General features: G+C 43.3%; 1 protein-coding gene and 1 pseudogene across 1 annotated transcript; one reads left to right on the forward strand and one right to left on the reverse strand.

Annotated features, from left to right (window-relative positions):
• The first annotated feature begins 393 nt into the window (after window positions 1-393).
• On the forward strand, window positions 394-5,866 carry LOC148927546 (protein NRT1/ PTR FAMILY 3.1 pseudogene; annotated as a pseudogene).
• Window positions 5,867-20,988: 15,122 nt separating this feature from the next.
• LOC148927547 (uncharacterized) lies at window positions 20,989-21,762 on the reverse strand. The gene has a single exon (XM_089056638.1). It carries the CDS (start codon window positions 21,760-21,762, stop codon window positions 20,989-20,991), a length of 774 nt encoding a protein of 257 aa, XP_088912764.1.
• Between the last annotated feature and the right edge of the window lie 1,104 nt (window positions 21,763-22,866).

Below are 22,866 nucleotides of genomic sequence, written 5' to 3' on the forward strand. Positions count from 1 at the left end.
AGTAATACTAGTGCCCGCATGGTGGCCGAGCCTACTGCCCAGGAGGACACTTCAACACAAGCCGACGAGGAAACAGAGGCAATGGATGTCGAAGAGACTAAGTACATTCAAGAAAGGAAGAGGAAGGGGAAAGCCCCTGTCAAGAAGAAACAAGTAAAGAAGAAGCAGCGCACTGCCAATGCAAGCATAGTGATCAGAGAGCCAGAAGAGAAAGAGAGATCAAGTGACACAGACTACACTTCCAGCGAGGATTCTGACTCAGAGAGTGATATCTCTCTGGAAGGAGAAGACTATCACGAGCAGCAGCTCCCAGAAAACCACTTTGAACTAGTCCACCCTCCGGTAAAAAGGATCGTGTACCGGCGGTGGAGGGTAACGCTCACTCATGAGCTTATGGAGGACATGAAGCACTTCGACACCCAAAAGCTTCAAGATGCATTTGACGACAAGGATGACAGTAGCAAGCAAGTCAAGTGCGGAAAGGTACTCCATATACCCTCTTTGGATGAGTTGTCTGTTCGTGAATCATTCCTGGCTAGTATGGAAGCATTAGGTTTTGAATGGCTGTTAGAGAATAGGGACCCAGAGATATCTGTGAGATTGGTGAAGGAATTCTTCACAACGTTTAGGTTCCAACTCACTACGGACCTAGATGAGGTATCGATCTCTTTTAGGATATTCGGTGCAGAACTGTCGATGAGTCTGATAGAGTGGACTGTGCGATTGGGTATGTGTAGCCTAGAGGAGGCTCTAGGTCCGGACTGGAGAAGCCGTGAGAGGGGGGTACCGAAGCGACATGTAGAATTTGAGCCCCAGGAAGCCTGGGAGGAGCTAACCCACCCCAACGCTGGCCAGTTTGCCTCCACAAAATCAAGATCCACCCACTTCAACAATTCCATGCTGCGTTTGGTACAGCTTTACTTAGGCTACAACCTGCTGGGGCAGAGTAACTCAGCCGCCAGAACGTCCATGACCGAATTGTACCTAATGTGGTGTGCTAAGCGTGGAAGAAAACTACACCTAGGATTTTGGACAGCCTACCAATGCCATCTGATAGCCACCTACCCAGCCAGAAACTTGTCGCTCTGCCACATACTAGGAGCCTTCGTACGCAACAACATCATCATAACAGAGGCAGAGGACCTGTCTCCAATGTACATGGTCGACGCCCCTGGCCTTTTTGATATACCCTTCTTCGTCCGCACCAACTTGGTATACTACAGAGAAGGCGTACCCCAGTTCTACCAAATGGGAGAAGCCCCTGGGGGAAGGGCACAAGAAGGACAGGAGGTGCAAGCTGCCCAGATCGACCAAGCACAAAGGATGAGGCAAGAGAATCTGGAACGGGCAATGACTGAGCTGGCTGAGGAGAATAGACAATCGCGGGCAGAGATGGCGAAATTGACAGCCCTAATGGAGAGCGTACTAAAGGAGTTGGCAAGAGGAAAAGCAAGCAATGAAGCTGGACCAAGCGGACATGGAGGACAGGAAGCTGGAACCACCGGACCTGAGGAAGAAGAAGGTGATGAGCAAGAGGAGGACGATAACAACTAACCCGGACCTGCTGAGGAAGAACCAACGGACCCACCTGCACAGACCCCTGCACCACGAAGGAGCAGGAGGAACATCTGATCGAACCACCCCAACTGACCAGTTAGTTTTTCTTTTTAATTTTTTTTAAGTGTTTCTTTTATTATGTTATTATGTTTTTCTTTGGTGCATATGTTATTATGTTTTTCTTTGTGTTTAGTCGTGAGCATGTTACTCACACTTAGCCTACTGCGTAGTCTAAGTGTGAGGAGTTTATATGTTTATATATCATGTTTGTAAATATTTTGTTTTGTACATCTATGTTTATATCTGAAACTCTCCCACTTAGCCTATTGCATAGTCTAAGTGTGAGAAGTTTTAGATATAATATGTGTTTGTTATAAGTGTGTGTCCGTCATACTAGCCATTCCCAATTTTCACTTCACAGCCCGTATCTGGGGCAGACACTTGTGAAGTGAGAGGGGGGAGCTAATGGCCAGTATGACATGTATATACGTGTTATTTGAGTCAGTGCATGTTAGTTTTTTTTTAGGGTTTGTTTAGGTCTAGGAATTATGTGTTATGTTTTATGAATGGGCTTAAAACTCAACTGCCTCGAACTGGCGGTGAGGGGAATTGAGGGAGATAAGGCATGCCGGAAAACAGGAACCACCCCCTCCAGTAACCCCTAGTCAGTATAGATGATGCAAGTATGAAGGAAAAACCCATCCCTTAGGTCAGACACGAAAGCCCTCTTAAAACAGTGAGTTAGAAGCCAAAAGTGGAACTACTTTCCACTAAATACTGAAAAAGAAGAGAGGCTACCACATGATGTCTAGGGCAAGGTGACCGCGTGTAGCAATCCCTGAAGGCAGTAGAAAACCCCCTCGCAAAAAAAAAAAAAAAAAAAAAAAAAACCCCTACCTTTAGAACCCCATTTTCTAGCCTGACTTATACCCCGAAATAACCCATCAGCCACTGGAACTGTGTGCGTGCAAGGCATAAGGCAAGGAGGCAACTGCCGAGGAGGACATACAAAAGGAACCAGCTGAAGAAAAGAAAAGCAAAGAAAGAAGGAGAAAATCGATCTGGAATTTCCAGGTCCAAAAAAATGAAGAAGGAATAAGGGTGGCAAAGCCACAAAGAAGAAAATTGAAGAAAATAGTCGCAGATACTTGACCACAAAAAGAAAAATGAGGAAGAAGGAATAAGGGTGGCGAAGCCACAAAGAAGCTGCTGACCAGTGGAAACTAATGTCAGAAATTGTCCAGCCGAAGAGAAAGCCCTAGCCAGAAGCCCGAATGCACACAGTTCTCCCTCATAAAATAAATTGTTAGTTTTTGAACTTAGAGCCTTAGGGACAACTACCCCAAACATTACAAACCAATAGCCCCGTTACAAGCCTTAAAGACCTTCAGGAGCTGAGCGTGAGATCTAAGTCAGAAACATCTGTGGTTTAGCACTGAGAGAAAACAGTCCTGACATCCCCTGTGAGGAATGAGTGACTGAGTGAACCCAGCGTTTGGCCTAGGATTGGGTGATCTTGACAAGCAGATATACTGACTGGGGAAGAAAAGGGGGGCGGCGGAAGTTCAAGGCTGCCTAAGGCCGGATTGCACCTGATCTCGAGGGGAAGGGTGGTTGAAAATATAGCCTGTTCTATGTGTTTAAGTTAACTATATGTGTATGTGTTTGTGTCGTTAGTGTTTTCTTTTCTTTTGCGTCAGAGTCTTGAGTCTAGCTAGGTAGAGTCGGTCAGGGGGAGTAACCAAGCTCGAATTCGACTTATTTCTTTTTGTTTGTCTTCACGCTTGAGGACAAGCATGTGGTAAGTGTGAGCAGTTTGATAAGTCGAATTATAAGCTTTGGTTACTGGTCAGTATGTCGTGAAATACATGTATTATCTGCAAAACAGTTGCTTAAGTGTGCAGGATTAAGGGATCCAAGTCAGTAGGAGACGATTCAAGTGACGCAAGTGAAGAGGGCACTAGAAGGGTGCTATACTGACCAGAGAAAAGGCTCGAGATGGAGAAGGAGGATAGCTGGGATGATTATTTTACAAGGGCAAAAAGGTCAAAATGCGGGAGAAGTCTACCCTAAAAGCAAGGGCAAGCCTCCCTATAAAAGAAGCCATTTGGAGAGAGAGAAGGAGGGGAGAGTTTTTTTTAGCTTTTCGACAATCACACTTAGTAGAATTCTCTCTAGAAGATCGATCCTTCAGCATTATCTTACCTCTCGTTCCTCGCCACAGCCATGGTCACTTGACGTCCAAGAGTCTGCCGGAGAAGTCATCAGTCCGCCTTTCCAGCCAGTTATCGTAGTAGTATAGTAGTATCATCGCCCGGAGTGGCAAAAACAATCTTAATCGCTTTCTTAGTTAAAGTTTACTTGTTTTCATCATTAGTTATTCTGCAAACACTCATCGCTGTTGCTCTTTTGAAGTACCTTGTTAAATTCCAGCTTTTACATTATGAAGTTTCTATTTCGCATGTCACTTTGGTTTGAGTTTGCTTCATTCTGCCTAGGGAAGTTAGATTTAGTTATTGCTTTCAATTTCTAAGTGTTTCCTTATCGAGAGTTGTTGATTTAAAGTTGTAGCTATGTTTAGTCATGTTTTCGTGCATGAGTTCCTTTTCTGCGTAGTGATTACCATCTTGCATGTCAGTCAGTAGAAGTAAAATTGCAGTTTTACCGTTAAATTTGAGTTTAAGTAATTTAATCGATGGATCTCGAAATTGTGTTTATGATTCTGAAGTTCAGTTATGGTGTTTGAGTTTACAAGATTCTCGTCAATACTGCGTTGAGGCTTCGAGCCTGCAGCTGTGGATGCTCTACCTCGCCCTACTCCTCACGTCGTTGGGCACGGGTGGGATTAGGCCGTGTCCGGTGACATTTGCTGCTGATCAGATTGATATGAGCAAAGCAAAAACAGAGTCTAGGAAGTGGAATTTCTTTAATTGGTACTATTTCTGTATGGGATTAGCATCTTTGCTTGCTCTAACCGTTGTTTTTTACATCTAAGACAATGTTAGTTGGTCTAGGGGGCTCGGGATCCCTACTATCTCCATGGTATTGTCGCTTGTCGCCTTCGTCCTTGGCTCCCCTTTATACAAGAAGCTCAAGCATGGGGGTAGTCCATTCTTCGAGCTGCTCAAGTGATTGTCGCGGCTGTCAGGAAGAGGAAATCCGTCCCACCGGATGATCCCGCCACCCTATATCAGAACAATGATCTCGACCTTGATATCTCGACCAATGGCCGGCTTCTCCACTCGAACTAGTTCAAGTAAGCCGTCTTTAATAACACAAGTTCTCTTACATTGATGATGACTTATGGTTATGTTTGTTGATTTCATTGGAAGGTGTTTAGATCGGGCCGCCATAGCGTCTGATTCTGACATGAAGGGCTCATCGGGCGGGCCTAACTTATGGAGACTGGCAACGGTCCACAAAGTCGAAGAGGTGAAGACCGTTGCCAGGCTAGTGCCCATATGGGCTGCGACCATCTTACAAGTGGCCTCACACTCCCACATAAGCAGTTTTACCATCCAACAAGCTCGAACGATGAACCGTCATCTCTCGCCATCATTTGAGATCCCTCCGGCCACAATGTCGATATTCTCAACCCTAACCGTCATCCTAGTCCTCCCCCTCTACGATCGCCTCTTTGTCCCCTTAGCCCGACGCCTGACCCAAAATCCTGCAGGCATCACGTGCCTGCAGAGGATGGGGATAGGCTTCGGGATAAGCATCATTGCCTCTGTGGTCTCGGGGCTAGTTGAGATCAAGAGGAAAATGGTCGCTACCCGTTACAACCTACTCGATAGCCCCACAGCCATAATCCCGATTAGTGCCTTCTGGTTAGTCCCACAGCACTTCTTGCAGGGACTATCCGAGGTGTTTGCGGCTGTGGGACACATCGAGTTCCTCTACGACCAGTCGCCCGAGAGCATGAGGAGCACAGTAGCTGCGTTGTATTGGATCGCGATCGCAGCGATCGCGATCGGGAGCTACATGAGCACGTTGATGGTAACGTTGGTGCACCGGTATACCAGAGAGAGAAGGAACTGGCTTCCAGACAGGAACCTTAATAGGGGGAGATTGGAGGATTATTATTGGCTGGTCAGTGGGGTGCAGGTTGTGAATTTGATGTACAATGTTGTATGTCCATCGTATTATAAGTATAAATCTTTAGAAGAATTAACTGAAAAGAATGATGGAGATGTTGATGCGTTGTTGGCTGATGATAATAGAGAGATAGAGATGGTGAAAAAGTGAAAGATTTGTATTGTGTGATTATGGATTCGAAGGGAATGGTCCAGGCATGTGATCTAGGTTCCATCAGATGGTCTTCAGATTCTAATTGATTATTTGGGAAGTAACCTTCTTATATTTATTGGCTCTTTTCTCAATATATATACTCAGATATTACTAGTTTTAACTAACATATTCAATTTTATAAAAGCAGAAGTTTGGGCATGAGAATTTTTAATAGTATTAGCGAATACTACTCCCTCCGTCCCATAGAAAATGACTCACTTTTGTTTTAGGTTTGTCCCAACCAAGATGACTCATTACTAAAAATAAAAACACATTTATCTCTACTTTATTTTCTCGCTCTCTCTTATTTAACTCTTTCCACTTTTCACACAAAATAAATGTGTATAAAATTCTGTGCCACCCAAGAAAGGGATCATCTTACTTGGGATGAAGGAAGTAGTAGTATATAAAAGGTAAGTAAATGTCAATTTTAGTCCTTAACATATGACCAAAATATGAATTTGGACCAAAACATTCACTTTTTAAAAAACAGGTCCATAACAAATGCAAATGTCAATGAAATAGTCCTTTTTTTATGGTTCCGTCAAAAAACTAACGGTCAACGCTAATTGCACAGCATGACCGGTAGTTTTTTGACGAAACCGTAAAAAAAAGACCACTCCGATAAAGATTTCATTCGTTATGGACCTGTTTTTTTCAAAAACTGAATGTTTTGGATCAAATACGTATTTTGCCATATGTTTAGGATCAAAATTGACATTTACTCTAAAAGATAATGTGGTTAGCTATGGGAATGGGCCAAATGATGATCATCTAAAATATTAATACATCACTCAAACATAAATTAAAAATAAAATAGATATGGAGAATCTATTTATTAAAATAAATAAAAGTAATAAAATCGATAACAAAGTAAATTAGACATTAAGTGTTACTCTCAATCCCCATAATTTGTACAGATTAGTTACCCATAATACAATAAGTAACAAAATCCATAATAAAAGATCTAAAAACATTAAGACAACCATAAGATAATACCCGAAAAAATTAATTTTGAACCTTTCCGTCTTTTACTTGCCTTGTTCCAATCTACAATGGTGGATGAACAATAATGAAAGTATGGCGGTAAAAATATGTGAATTTCGGAAAGGAATTTTGAACTCTTTCAATGATGCAGTTTGAGGACTATTTATACATTTGAAGGCTCCTCTTCTAATTAGGTAACAAGTTGTTAAGGACCTCCTCCTTAACGGCGACCGGCGGTAGTAACGCGGCGATCAGAGTAGCGATTCCGGCGCCCAATCGTAGGGTCGGCGGATAAATTAGTTTCAGGCTGTGCGCGGTTTTCCATCGGGCAGCGTGAGAACTAGGGTTGCAAGAAGAATCACAAAGTTGTGGGCAAATAATATTTTCATTCCTTGATGAGTTAATAAACAAAAGCCCTATTTATAGACTAAGGACCCTAGGGTTGATTCGACCTAATCCTATTCATCTCGGGAAAGAATCAACAAAGAAAACCCGAAACGGAGCTTATACTATGCTCGACACGTACTGAAATTAAATAATAAAAATAAGTTCCAAAAATAAATAAAGTAGAAGAATGCAAAAGAAAAGCAAATAATCCTACCACTGTAGACCACGCCTCATCTATCTTCCCCAACACTTCTGTGGCCACTGGCCGCGGCGGTTCCTCTCGCGGCGGGATCGTATCAACCCCCCTCTCCATAGCCACATCCTTGTCCTCAAGGAGAACGTTTGGAAACCTCCTTTGTACCACATCCAACGGCTCCCAAGTAGGCGAATCTGTGCCGTCCGACCATCGTACCAAGACATGCTCTCGAGGGCGGCCCTCCTGCCACAACAGCCGTTTTTCCAAAACCCGAACCAGGTAGACCACAGGCCTGTCACCAAAGAACTCCGAAGGCAAGTCACCCAGCTCGCCCCTTGCATCACCTTGAATAAACGGCCTAAGGAGGCTGACGTGAAAAACATTATGGATCATACTCCCCTCCGGGAGCTGCAACCGGTACGCCACCTGCCCGATGCGTTCCAACACCCTAAATGGTCCATAATAGTGACGAGCTAACTTTGCCGACTGCGGACGCCCGACCGAATGCTCTCTGTAAGGTTGAAGTTTGAGTAACACCATATCCCCTACCAAAAATTCTACCAAACGACGATGTTTATTAGCCGTATCTCGCATCCTTTGTTGAGGGCGCTCGAGATTACGACGCAGCTCCACCAGTAACTCACTCCGTTGCGTGATCAGCTCGGCCACTGAGGGAGGCGTTGCGGCGGACGGGGGTGCAAAATCCAAGAGAGGTGGCTCCCCGCCATACAAAGCTTTAAGCGAGGACATCCCCAAACCCGCATGATGAAAACAATTAAGGGCTAATTCTTCCCATGGAAGGAAGTTAGTCCACTTCGAAGGACGATCAGCAACAAACGCCCGCAGGTACTGCTCAAGGCGCATAATCTCTTCCCAGATTTGATTCAAGAACACTGAGTCCCGATCCGAGACCAAGGTTTTAGGAAATCCACGGTGACGGACCACTGTATTGACGAACAAGTGCGCCACCCGCAAAGCATCAAACCGAGTGGGCAGCGGCGCAAAATGAGCATACTTGGATAATATGTCCACCACTACCATGATCACTGTGTACCCTCGTGACTGCGGAAGGCCGGTCACGAAATCCATAGAAAGCTCCTCCCAAACTTGTGAGGGAATGGGTAATGGTTGCAACAACCCCGCCGGTTTCTGAGTAGAGTATTTTGTAGTCTGGCAGATAATGCAAGCCTCAACAAAACGTCGTATCTCCTTCTTCACTTGCGGCCAATAGAACTCTGCTGTCACTCGCCTGAGAGTCCTCTCGAACCCGGGATGTCCCGCAGACTGAGAGCTGTGATACTCCTCCAAAATCGGTGGTCTGGCCGATGACCGAAAGCCCACAAATATACGGCGATGGTAATACACCAAACCATTCGCCCAAGTGAGGTGGCCTGGCGCCCGCCCTTCCTTAGTCTCTGTAACTATTTCACGCATTTCTGGTGACCAGGCTGTATCCCTTCGCAATAAATCGATTAAAAGTGGGACTGGCTACGAGGCAGCCATCAGTAGTGTGGCCATTTGTTCGGCCTCGCCCGTTGGCACCGCCACGGTCCCACCGCTGCTGCCGGCTCCCTCCTCCGGCGAAACCTCGCGGTGCGAAAGGGCATCGGCCGCTCGGTTAGACGAGCCCATCTTATACTCTATTCGAAACTTGTACCCCATCAATTTCCGGACATAGAGTTGCTGATCCGGAGTTTGCACTACTTGTTGGAGCAATTCCTTCAAACTCTTCTGGTCACTTCTAATTATAAACTCCCGGCCCAACAAGTATTGCCGCCATTTCTGCACCGCCACCACTATAGCATATAAATCTTTATGATACGTCGAAGCCACTCGTCTACGGGGCCCCAACTTCTTACTGAAATAAGAGACCGGATGGTCGTCCTGCAAAAGAACCGCGCCAATACCCGAATCCGATGCATCGGATTCAATGCAAAAGGGGTTGTCAAAATCGGGCAGTCGCAGAACCGGGGCAATAGTCATAGCATTCTTCAAATTCTGGAAACTTGAATCCGCCGCAGATGACCATGCAGAGGAATCCTTCTTGAGCAACTCGGTAAGTGGAGCTGCTATACCCGCATAACCAGCGATGAAGCGCCGATAATAACCTGTTAAACCTAAAAATCCCCTGAGCTGCTTTACTGTCTTGGGCGTGGGCCACGCCGTCATAGCCACTATCTTACTCGGGTCCGCCTTAAGTAACCCCTCACCGATCAAGTGGCCCAGGTAATCCACCGTGGAGCTGCAGAAAGAGCACTTTGACAGTTTAACAAAAAAGTTGTTCTCCTACAGAACCGACATCACCGCCGCTAGATGCTGCCCATGAGCCTCGGCTGACGGGTTATAAACCAGTATATCATCGAAGAAGACTATGACAAATTTCCAAAGCATGGGCTGAAATATAGCGTTCATCGCCGCTTGAAAAGTACACGGAGCATTAGTCAGACCGAACGGCATGACCAAAAACTCGAAGTGGCCATCATGAGTGCGAAATGTCGTTTTGAAAACGTCCTCATCATGCATTCTTATCTGATGATACCCTGATCGCAGTCCAGCTTAGTGAAGACGCGTGCCTTGCCCAATTCGTCAAAAAGTTCGTCCGCTGTCGGGATCGGGAAATGATCCGGAATGGTTGCATTATTTAAAGCGCGATAATTGATGCAAAAACGAAATGTGCCGTCTTTCTTCCGGATCAGTAATACGGGCGACGAAAACGGATTGCAACTCCGCTGAATGATCCCCTGCTCCAACATGTCTTTAATCTGCCGCTCAATCTCGTTCTTCTGGCAAACGAAATACCGCCCGGAACCTATCAAAGATCGATGCCACGGCTGGTGGCAGGTTGACAGGGAACTCCTCCGGCGCGGTCGCAGCGGTCGAGGTTGACTCCGGCTCGAGCAATAGCAATTCAAAAACGTCCGCGGCCAACCTTGAAGGTGTCAGCGATGCCAGAGAATGAAGGCTAATGCGACGCGGAGGGGGCAATATGCCGTTGATAACGATCGTTTTATCTCCCCTTGTAAATTTTAACGTCTTGCCCGCGAAATCGGCGGTAACTTTCCCCAAGGATTCCAGCCAATCCATTCCCAAAACAACATCCGGGCCATGTACCGGCAAGATATGCAGATCCACCACAAAAATTGTCCCTTGAACATCCAACTTTGTTTGTCGAGATATATGTGTACAAAGCAGAGTCTCGCCGTTGCCGACGATCACCTTAAACGGTCGAATAGGAGACAACGGTAAGTGTAGGGTCTCGGCGACACATGGGTGGAGGAAATCGCGATCTCTCCCTGTATCAATGAGAATGCTCACATCTCTCCCCTGAATTAGACCCATATTCTTGAGAGGTCTAGATCTATGGCTACCATTCATCGCATGGACGTGGGAGACATCGGATTCCACCAGTACCTCCTCGGCGGTTTGCACAACCTCCTCATCAAAATCGTCCCCATCATCTGCATAACACAATAAGCGCTGCTTACAAACATGACCTGTGACCCACTTTTCCGGACAATAGTAGCAAAGTCCCAGCCTTGCGCGTTCAGCTTTCTCCGCTTGTGAAACGTGAATGAGAGGGGCACGAGGCTGCTCCGTTGATCGCCCAGTGGTCTGATTCATACCACTTCCTTGGCTCGGCTGGGTCGACGGGTGACTCAGCCCTGAACCCTGTTGAGCACGGATATCCCGATTTTGCCAAGGGCGACGCAAAGTCTGTTGTGGCGGCTGTCGTTCTGCCTGAGTGTCGGCTAGCTCCAAGGCCAAAGCCATCGCCGCTGCTAAGGATGATGGGCGATGCAATCGTATACGTTCTTGCATATCTGGCTTGAGACCAGCAACGAACAACGTAAATAACTCTAACTTTGGAACTCTGTGGACACGATTGAGATATTTTTCGAACGTGTCATGATAAGCCTCAACCGTTCATGTCTGCGTTAGCTTGGCAATCAGCCCAAAGTAGTCTTTAAAACTCTTCCTGTCGAAGCGGTGCCTAACGTCGTCCAGAAATTCTTGCCACGTGACAAAGTCGTTGTTTGCAATAATTAAATACCCACTCAGACGCGGGAGGATCAAATAGCATTACGACATAGTGAAGGCGATGCGCCTCCGGTAGCATCAAGCGGTCGAAATAGTATTTGACTCTGGTTATCCAATTTGTTGCTTCGGAACCGTCAAAACGCGGAGCTTGCATCTTTACGCGTTCCGGTTTGTCGAACCCTGAAGCATGTGCCTGAAAATGTTGGGACGGATCCCAACAAGAAGCCTGGCGGGCGAACGTCGGCGCAACTTCCGTCAATTGGTGACGGGATTGGGGTTGGCCCGGCGGGTCCCAGCAAGACTCCACACGGCCCCTGCCCTCGCGACGGCCAGTATCCCTTGCCGGAAAATCACGAGGGTCATATCTAGGGTTTCGGATGTTAAACCCTCGATCTCCCGATCTTTTCCGTCTGAAAAACTCCTCCTCGTCGTCCTCTCACGTCTAACTTGTCAAATTTCTCCAATATCTGGTTCAATTTCGTATGCAGATGATCGGTTGGTTGAGCGTCGTCTCTTGGGCGACCCTCGGCGTCACCCTCGTCCATCGACGAGCGGTAGTAGCCGCCTCGGTCGCGACGGCCTCCAATATTCAAGCGACCCCCAAAGCACGTTGGAGGGTAATTATCCTGGCCTGGCGTCCCCCAGGGCGCCTTGCCGTTGTTGACACGTCTCATGAGTTGACTGATGAAAGCACCAGATGTTAAGGACCTCCTCCTTAACGGCGACCGGCGGTAGTAACGCGGCGATCAGAGTAGCGATTCCGGCGCCCAATCGTAGGGTCGGCGGATAAATTAGTTTCAGGCTGTGCGCGGTTTTCCGTCGGGCAGCGTGAGAACTAGAGTTGCAAGAAGATTCACAAAGTTGTGGGCAAATAATATTTTCATTCCTTGATGAGTTAATGAACAAAATCCCTATTTTTAGACATTCGACCTAGTCCTATTCATCTCTGGAAAGAATCAACAAAGAAAACCCGAAAACGGAGCTTATACTATGCTCGACACGTACTGAATTTAAATAATAAAAAGTTCCAAAAATAAATAAAGCAAAAGAATGCAAAAGAAAAGCAAATAATCCTACGGCTACTTGGACACGAAGTCGCCGAACTTGTTTGGCGGCTCCGCAACTCTCTTCGGCTTCGTCTTCGCGATAGAAGCCTCCTGCACTACCACTGCAGACCTCGCCTCATCTATCTTCCCCAGCACTTCGGTGGCCACTGGCCGTGGCGGTTCCTCTCGCGGCGGGATCGTATCACAAGTCTAGCTCAAAAATGCATGTTTATCCTCTAATTAAGGCTGAATCCATGTGCCACACAAACTCAGCGGACCAGTGACATGGTTTCAGTGGGTCGTTGACTGGTATCGGGATTTCCGTGTCAATCTCGGCAAATCGCTGGGCGAGATATCCTAGCTCAGGAACTCCCGCAACGGGCCACAGTCTCCTTAGTGCCTGCTGATGCGCTTGATGCCGGTTGAGCGGACTGTTGACTTGGTCAGTTTGTGTCGTTTTTCAAATTCGACCTCTTTTTTGTACCCTTTTCTAAGTCAATTTCACACAATTCTCACAAAACACGTCAAAATAAAAAAAAAAATGTATCAATGTATAATTTAAGAACATATTTCACCTACATAACACTCGAAACAAATCAAATTTAGGCTTTAAAAGCATATAAAATCCGTGCTTGGCAATACCCCAAACTTAACTATTTGTTTGTCCTCAAACAAAACCAACCAAGAGATAAACTAAGAAAGAAATACAGATGCTAAGGACTAGACTTCCTTGTTGCATCTAAAATATTTTAATACCTCATTCTCTTCATAACGTTTAACGTTAATCAATACGTTCGTTATCAATTCTCATAGTAAAGTAAGTAGTGCTTCAAACTACTATGTTTTGTTACTTTAATTCCTTTTGGGTTTTATTAATTAAGTGCCAGCGTGAAAAAGTATCAACGAGTTTAAAGTGCAAGAAAATACAAGTTAGTAAATAATTGTCCGTGTAAATAATTGTCCGTGTACAATTATAACTCAAATGAATATCAAATGTCCATTTACAGAGACCAGAGTTCTTTCTCTACAAGTGGAGAATACGCTAAGTGGGATCAATAATTTCTTGTGCATGAAATTCATACGTCAGTTTTGTTTACCAAAGCATGGAAAATGAATCTAAATAATTGAAGTATCTGAATAGTGGGGATTTCGACAACTTCTTCCACTCTTTTGCAAGCGTCAAAATCAAGTATGTGAAGTTTCCTTTTCAAAGGTTGTAATAATGATACATCCCATGTATCATGCGTGAAAGATCAAGCAAAATTTTGAATAGTGATGAACATTGTTAAACAGTGTTAATAGTGCCAGGAATGGTGTCATCATTATTTCTTTTCTTCGTTCAACCTGTCATCCCTTCCTTTATTACAACATGTGCAAAATGAGACGGACATTTTCAGCTCCACAAACATATGTACAGTAGTACATATGTACTCTCTCCGTTTCACAATAGTTGAGTCATTTTACCATTTCGGAAAGTTTCTTCATAGTTGAGTCATTTCCTTATATGGTAACTTTTTCCTTTCTCTTACTTTACTCTCTCTTACTTTATCCTCTCTATTTTATTCACTTTATACTTTATTCTCTCTACATTTTCCTCTCTCTTACTTTTTTTATCTATTTATTTAACACACCCAATATTTATTTATAAAACTCCGTGCCGAAAAGTTTCGCCTCAACTATGGCGAAAGGCGAAACGGAGGGAGTAGTAAAAAACAAACGATTTCAGACGATCATTTTATTCAAGACCACCGCAACATGCCAAGTAGAGATTTTTCAAATACTTCATAATAAATTATCCCAAATTTCATATGCTATAGTGATAGTATTTACTTCCTTGTCGGAAAAGCTTAGTACAAAAAGGAGCTATATTTCTCTTCATCAACCACACACTACAAATACCTCAGTTTCTGTCTCAAATCTCCCCAAATAAATTGTGCATGTTTTTTATCAAATCATCTTTTTGTTTTCAATCAAACACGAATGAAAACAGACTAGCAATCCAACAAAACTTCATTGCTTTCTTTTCGATAAACCGTTCATCCAAATTTCATATCTTTCATTTAAGCAAGTCATATAGTATGAGAGATCATATAGAACATAGATCAAAGTCAAGCATGCTCTCTTTATTATCAAATATGCTATATTTTTTTTATTTCAAATTCAAGAAAGTAGAAAAAAACTCCTACTATGTATCAAATTGGGAATAAGCATATTGAAATGGCAGCCACTTTGAAAATTAATAACGGTAAATCTAACCAGTCAAATTTAATATCCTTCGGTCAAAATGAAGTAGTATGAGTTGGTTACCTTCTCTGGAAATTTAGAATGATCTGACTGATGGGGTTTGGTGCCCCTTGTACAGTGGAATACTTGTACAAAACAAATAAATCAGATACGGATCTATTTGACCGATTATGCGATTAATCAATTCACATGTTAAACAGATAATTCCATGCTAGAACGCAAATAATTCATGCTCATAGAAAATAAATCCTAAACATGATTTCTACGGTTTAGAGTTACCGATTTGATTCTCCAAAGAATCGACGATTGCTCGCGCCTTCTCCATATGATGATCTTCAATACTAGACCACAGATCTTCTCTCTGGTTCCCGAACGGTATCTCGATATCAGGGTGGGCTGATCTTATCAAAATACTAGGACTTAAATAAAGAAGACAGAAAAAATCCTTTTGGGAAAAGGTGAAGAATTCGAAATCCTCCACAGCTAGAGAGTTCAAAATTTTCAAAAATATTGAGAATAAAAATTGTGTTTATTCTGTCTCCTTTATTCTCCTATTTATATTAAGTTCTTTTTGGGCCCAGACAGGGATCTATGGAAGGTTTTGGATATGGGCTCGCCCAATTAGCTTTTTACTAATTAAATTGAACCCACAATTTAATACAAGCTTATATTGGAATATTACGAGCAGCCACTACAGAAGTAATATTGAACTCTCCCAATCCAAATCCGAAATTACAAGTAATCCGGGTTTCCGTTATTTATTATTTATTTCCCGCGCTTAAGATATAAATGACCATTAATTAATTAATGTCTGCTATGGACTTAATTAATTAACATCTTATTAATTCCAAGAGTGGACTTAGCAAGAAACATTTATTTATTATTCATAGAGTAATAAAACTCCAACTGGCCAGTTTTCCGAATAATAAAACCTTGTTCGAGCTCCTCTTGAGGACATTATCAAACGAGACTCACCTCGCGCACGATTCAACATAATAGCAATCCTAGTACCGCTAAATATTAATCACCACTACCCAATATATCAGGATTATTGGGTTGCGAAAAACCCGCACCATTTGATAAGTCAAAGTAGTGCATAATCAATACCGTATGCTCAATACTAACATATGTAGATTAAGAAATAATATTTTATCAAGACCTAGTCTTTCAGTAGATAGCATAAAGACACGTCTTGCTGTTAGATCCGTTCAGTGCTATACCACACTAATGTCATTTTATTTCAGTAAGGCTTAAAAATATGCAGACTGACATAGCAACCTTTCACGATAGGTAGCCAAAGCCTATCTAGGTTGTGAAATTCTTTTTTTTCTTTTGCAAAACATTGCATAGATCTGACCGTGTTACCTTAAAGTGGACGACGCCCACAACCGGTCTACTAAGCAAAAGACTTAGACTTTGTTTACTTCTTATGCATTTAAATATTTGTAAAACATCTTATAAATGCACAAGCAAACACAATTTAATAATAATAGTGATTCAATTCGTGCGAGACTGCTCGAATAATACTGAATCGGGTTAAAATTGGATTGTACAGTTTTACGTATACAAGCAAGATTCTATTCGCGCGAAACTTGCTCGAAACATGCTTTTCAGTATACCAAACCTAACAATCTCACACTTATACTCAAAACATGCTTTCGAGTATACCCACTGCCAAAAACTCTCCCACTTATACTCAAAGTAGGTCTTTGTACTAGATATATCGAACTACCATTCATTTCACTAAGTGAAAGAAAAATTTGCTTGGTTGTTCTCTGATAATATCTTTTTCACCATAATGTCTTTGTTGCGTACTTGATCTTTAATTAATTTCATCCCCATATGTGATTGCTTAGCTTAATAAACTCGTGTGTTCCTTGAGTTAGCCTTCACTAGAGTAGTAAAAAATAATACTCATAGGCGTACTCAAACTTACGATTAAAGCTATTAGGAAGATATTCCTAAGGTAAACACATATTCAGAGGATGACTTACTCGATCACTGATTAGTCATAAAACTAAGACAGTGTAACCCCAAGGACATTACATGAATGACTGGTAAACTAGAATATAGTTACTAGTCTTTCTCAAGCACTAGGGTATATTCATTACCTCAATCAAAATCCTTTGCCATGGTTAATATATATATACTTGCTATGCATAAGCACAACTAATATCAAACTTAGTACACATTATAGCATACATGAGATAACTATCTCCGAAACTAGTCTCATAATTCTTGATCTCACTAAGCGTCAAACGACACTTGACTAGAGACAAGAGAATTCCATCTTGAGAGGTATAAACCTTTTCATGGAATTTCTAATGCTTAAATGTTCCAAGCAATGTGTAGATATAGGATTCCTAAGAGAATCTCAACATTCTTTCTAGCAATCTTAAAAGGACTTAGATGATAAGGATGTATTTAGTTTCTCTTAAATCATCTATCTTAAAATGGGTAGACAACCAGTTTCCTACGCCATATGTCAATCTTAGTTGTTTACAACTTTTGTAGATTTCATCACCGTACAGTGCCAATAATACCATAAAAGGTCTATATAAGCTTCCAATCATGCGTTTCTTTCCCTTAATTACATATCCCTTTAGAATGTTCTAGTAGATGATTTCCTTAAGACTTCTATTTATAGAAGGCTGTCTTGACAATCATAATACATACATTCTAAATTATGTAAGTTTTAATAGACGATATGATCGCATAAATCCTGGCACAACGATAGCGAGAAGATAATTCTCTTGGGGCATAACCCATTGTCATTGTCTAGCCATTTGAGATCCATATTTACACTTGCGAAGATACTTGCTCCCACTGACTGACACAGCCTGTAGGTAGTATTGCAAGTCTTGTAAAACATGTTGTCTATCTTAGATTGTAATATGGAATCTATCATCTTTTCAAGGATGATTATCCAAATTAACCAATACTACATTGTAGTTAAAGGGATTATGTTCAAGTTAATCTAAGACTGAGTCTTACGACACTCTTAGACCCATGAACTTGTTGTGTTCTAATGGAACGGTCCCACTACGATATGGTTTTTTTTTTTTTTTTTCCTTAATCAAACACCTTCTCGGTGGAGGGTGGAGTAGGCCCCTCGTCCCATTTATATCATCTAAAGAGAGTATTACATTAGACTATCCCAAAAGTGGATCGTCTTGAAAAACACAAAAACAGCCTATCCAACCACTAGGAGGAACCAACCAAAAACAAATATAACCGAAAACAAAAACATCAAAAGGAAATGAAATCAGAATCTGAAATTAGGTAGACCCAGCTGATCCAATCTACAAAGTGCCTTCACCCGTGCTGGGACCGACTCCTTTGTGAATGTCGTATTCGATTCCATCCCGAGACCCAACTCTGCCAAAAGATCAGTTGCCTTATTGCCCTCCCTGAAAATGAGTGACACTCTCCAGGTTGTCCCTTTCAACTCACTTCTAATTTTGGCCAGAATATGTCGAATCCTCGCCGAGCCCAGCTGACCCTGACATAGCCACCCAGCCACCAAAACCGCATCCACTTCAATCCAAATATGATCTCCAAACCGTTTTGCAAGCGTTAATCCCTGTAAGATGGCTAACACTTCAGCCTCGAGCCCAGAAGTTGCCTTCAAATTAGAGGCAAAGGCAATGAGAATTTCTGCCAAAGCATTTCTCACAACTCCTCCTCCGCCTGCTCTCCGCGTCGAAGGTTGATATGCCCCATCCGAGTTAACCTTAATCCAAGGATCATCAGGCGGTCTCCATTGTACCTTTACTACCTTTTTGTTCTTTACAGAGTGACCCGGACCTGACATGAATACTACAGTTGGGCAGCTTTCATTCCACTGATCTGCTCCCACCAACCCAGCCAAGAATAGATTCCTCAAGTAACCAATGACCTTTCTAATAACATTCTCTACCCTGAACATTTTTCCTCTATGCACACAATTGTTTCTCTCTGTCCAAAGGAACCAGAGGATAAGGCAAGGAATTATTTGACATATGCGTTGTTTATTACCTGCATTCAAATGTCTCTGCCACCACCTAATTCTCTGATCAATGTTGATTCCTTCTTCGGCAAAAGCAGGAACTTGTGGGAACCAATGAGCAAAGAATCTCCACACTTCCCTTGCTGCGTCCCCATTTACAAATAAGTGTAGTCTGGACTCAACATCTATATTGCTGCAGCATCTGCATTTAGATGCCATTTCTATTCCTCTCCACTGCAGCTTTGTGTCTGTAGGGATTCTATTAACAAGTAATCTCAAGAGGAAAACTGATATTGAAGGCCCAATACACTTTCCCCAGATGAAGTCATGTATTTCTCTTCTTTCCGCTCTGTCTCTAACTAGCTCCCATGCAGTTGCCACCATAAAATCTCCATTCGGGGATAGTTTCCATCTTGGTCTGTCCTTGTCCCCTCTGTTAAACGGGATTAAGAGGATTTCCTCAATTATTTCAGACGGTAAGCCATGCTCCTCGCTAAGACGCCATAATTCCTCCTCGTTCCATGAGTCTTCCACCCATAAGTCATTGACCTTTAAGAACCGTGAGCTACCCTGTGGGTCGCAGAGCCTTGCAAGAGGAACATCTAATACCCAAGTGTCAAACCAAAAGTTGATGTCTCCATCTCCAAGAATCCAGCAAATCTGTTCCCGGTATTTGGTTCCAGCTCTAAACATACGCCTCCACATCGGGCTAATCCGTTTAGTATTGGAAAGTTCGAGAGGGAAAACATTAGAGCAGAACTTTTTAAACATGTATCGAGCCCAAAGAGATTCTTGCTCCCGAAACCTCCACCACATTTTTATGCTGAATGCTTCTACAATATCTTTCAGATGGCGCAGACCAAGGCCTCCCTCATCAGTAGGCAGACAAACTCTATCCCATTTAATCCAATGAGTTTTGTTCGGCGTATAGCATGAGCCCCATAAGAATCTAGCCACCACTCGTTCAATTTGTTTCAAGGCTCCCTTTGTTGGTTCCAAGACTTGGAAGATATGAATCGGGATAGCCCCAAGAACACTCTTTATCAATATCAGACGTCCTCCAAAAGAAAGATGCCTATGACTCCAACCGTGAATCCTATCCGAAATTTTCTCCCGTAGGAGCAAAATAAGGTTAGTTCTCTTTCGGCCACGATAAATCGGCACTCCCAAATAAAGGAACGGGAGAAAGCCTTGCTTAAAACCACTGATTTCGTTGACCCCAGGTGCCCAAGAATTATATTTCTCATCTAAGAAGAAACAACTTTTTCCAACATTCACCTTCTGGCCCGAGACATCCATATAGTGATTTAGGCAATCCAGAATACTCAAAAGCGACGTATGCTGAGCTTGAGAGAAGATGATTATATCATCCGCGTATGCCAGATGCGAGACTCCCATAGTGTACCTCGCCGTGCGAAACATCATTTCCTTCTTCCCTAAAATGAGTTTATCCAGAAGCCTTGATAAGTATTCTGCCATAAGAATAAATAGAGAGGGAGAGATAGGGTCTCCTTGTCTAAAACCTCGTGTAGATTTGAAGAACCCCGCGGGCCTACCATTAACTAAGACCGAAAACCAGCAAGGGGAAATGCAGTGTTCAATGAGTTTAACCCACTTCTCTGAAAAACCCATCTTCCTTATGACCATAAGAAGAAATGGCCATTGAACACGATCATATGCTTTTTCCATATCCAATTTTAGAACCAAGTTCGGGGATTTAACCCCTTTCCCAATCTCATGGAATAACTCTTTAGCCAAAAGGACATTATCACTAATTAGCCGTCCCTTAATAAAACCACTTTGATTTGGAGAGGTGATCATAGGTAGCAAGGGCGCCATTCTCAGTGTAAGAATTTTAGATAGAATCTTGTTCATCATGTTGCACAAACTTATCGGTCTGAATTGCGCCCAGTTTGTTGGATTTTTCTTCTTTGGAATGAGCACAACCATAGTGGCAGCAATTCCTCTAGGAATAGGGACTCCCTCAATAAACTCAGACACAACCTCAATCACATCATTTCTAATAATTTCCCAGCAGGTTTGATAGAATAAAGCCGAGTAACCATCCGGTCCCGACACACTCTCTGCACATATCCCAAAAACAGCTTTCTTAATCTCTGCTTCATCAGGTGCCCTTTCTAGCCATCTCATATCCACATGTTCAGGTAGAGTTGGTAAGATATTCAGGTCCGGATCCCCTCATCAGTGAGTGTTCTTCCTTCAGCTTCTATCATGTGTATCCTTGCCTTAGTTCTTCACTGCTTGACCCAACCATGGAAGAACTTAGTATTTCTCTCTCCCTCAGCCACCCACTTAACCGCCACTTTCTGCCTCCAAAAATCCTCTTCCATTTTAAGCTTTAAGATGTATTCTGCAGCAGTTTTGTTCATCTTCATTCTACATGCCGGGGAAGGATCTTGTTCATACCTCAAAATAGACTCCTGTGCCGCCTCTTCAGCTCTCTTAATCTCTTCAAATATGTTACCAAAGACCACTTTGTTCCATAGCCTCAAATCTTTCTTTAGCCGACTAAGTTTAACTTGAATATTGATCATGCCTCGAGTCCCAGTACTTTCCTTCCAGCTTCTTCCCACCTCCTCTAAAAATGAGTGGTGCCTTACCCACATGTTTTGAAAGCGGAATGGGGGCCTGACTCTCGGTCCGGGCAGCTTACAAGAGACCAGTAGCGGGCAGTGGTCTGACAAAATTCTTGGTAGATTAGTCACCCTAGTCGATTCAAATAGATTTGCCCAACCTTCTCCGAGGAGAACTCTATCAAGTCTTTCAAAAATCTCCCCTCGTGACCATGTGAATTTCGGCCCGTCAGCTCCCACATCTAGCAATTGACAGTCCCCAATAGCTTCTGCAAATTCTAACATTTCTCTGGTTCTATTCTTACTGCTACCCTGCCTCTTAGCTTCCGAAACAAAAATGTTAAAGTCCCCTCCTACAAGCCAAGGAAGCCATCCATTTTTGCTGCAATTTTTCTCAGCTTGTTCCACATCGCAATTCTTCCTTCCCTTGTACATTTTCCATAGGCCACTGACAGCGAAAATTGGGACGGAAGGGACGAGGAGCTGAAACGACCATGAAGAATCTGTTCTGAGTCATCCCAATCTTCCACTTCTATCCCCTGCTCTGCAAATATCCAAATTTGACCGTTACAATTAGCTTGTTTGAAATGCAGCCCAAAGCAGTTGCTGAAATAATCCGGCTTAGGCGCAATCAAAGGTTCAATAATCGCCAGGATAGAAATTCTATGTTCCTTGATCAAATGCTTGATAACGCTCTGGGTATTCACGTTAGCAACACCCCGAGCGTTCCAAATCATGATGTTGAAAGACATATTAAGCAGCCTGGGATGGAACCGCGGCCAGATGCCTCATCTTTCCATCTTTCCTAACTTCCTGAGATGCTTCCCTTTTGTCCAACAACCGACTCCTGCCAGCACCAGGCTCTCCTTCTTCCACATCGTCCATATCCCATTCTTTTTCGTCTTCATAAGTCTCATGGTCAATATCACCATTTGGTAGCATGCCAAAATATCCTGGAACCAAGGAATCCCCCTGCATCAACCCTGTCACAGATTCCTCAGGAGAATCAAGGAGAGAAAACCTATTTTTAGAAGCACTAGGTGAAGAACCTCTACTTCCTCCACCCTCATAAGAGGCCCCTCTCTCCTGCATGTGTTCAAGAGACGAGGATCTTCTTACACCAGCACCACGACCAGCACCACGACCCCAGCCTATACCTGATTTACCTCCTCGTCTCCCCTGCTTTTGAAACGGGCCACCACCTTGTTCCTCAACATTCTCATACCTCTACGCCTCAGAACCATCCTCTGCATTATTAGGACTTCCTATCTGTTCCCTTAGCATACCTTTACTGACGTTCTGTCTGTGAGTCTCTCCGAGAATAAGGCTAGACTTCTTACCATCTCCAGTCCCTCCCTCTTTAACTTCCCTCCTCTCATTATCATTTCTATTTCCATTCTCTGCCTGATAAGTGTAATCTCGTCTCACTGGCTTCTCCTTCTGCCCATTTGCATAACATGCTTCACTATTATGCCCTACATGCTTGCAATCTTGACAATAAAGGGGAATACGATCCCACTTCACCACCTGCCTAATCTC

The sequence above is a fragment of the Salvia hispanica genome, chromosome 4, assembly GCF_029641045.1.
Source record: "Salvia hispanica isolate PSC_SH4W2 chromosome 4, Shi_PSC_v1, whole genome shotgun sequence".
Classification (NCBI taxonomy): Eukaryota; Viridiplantae; Streptophyta; class Magnoliopsida; order Lamiales; family Lamiaceae; genus Salvia; species Salvia hispanica.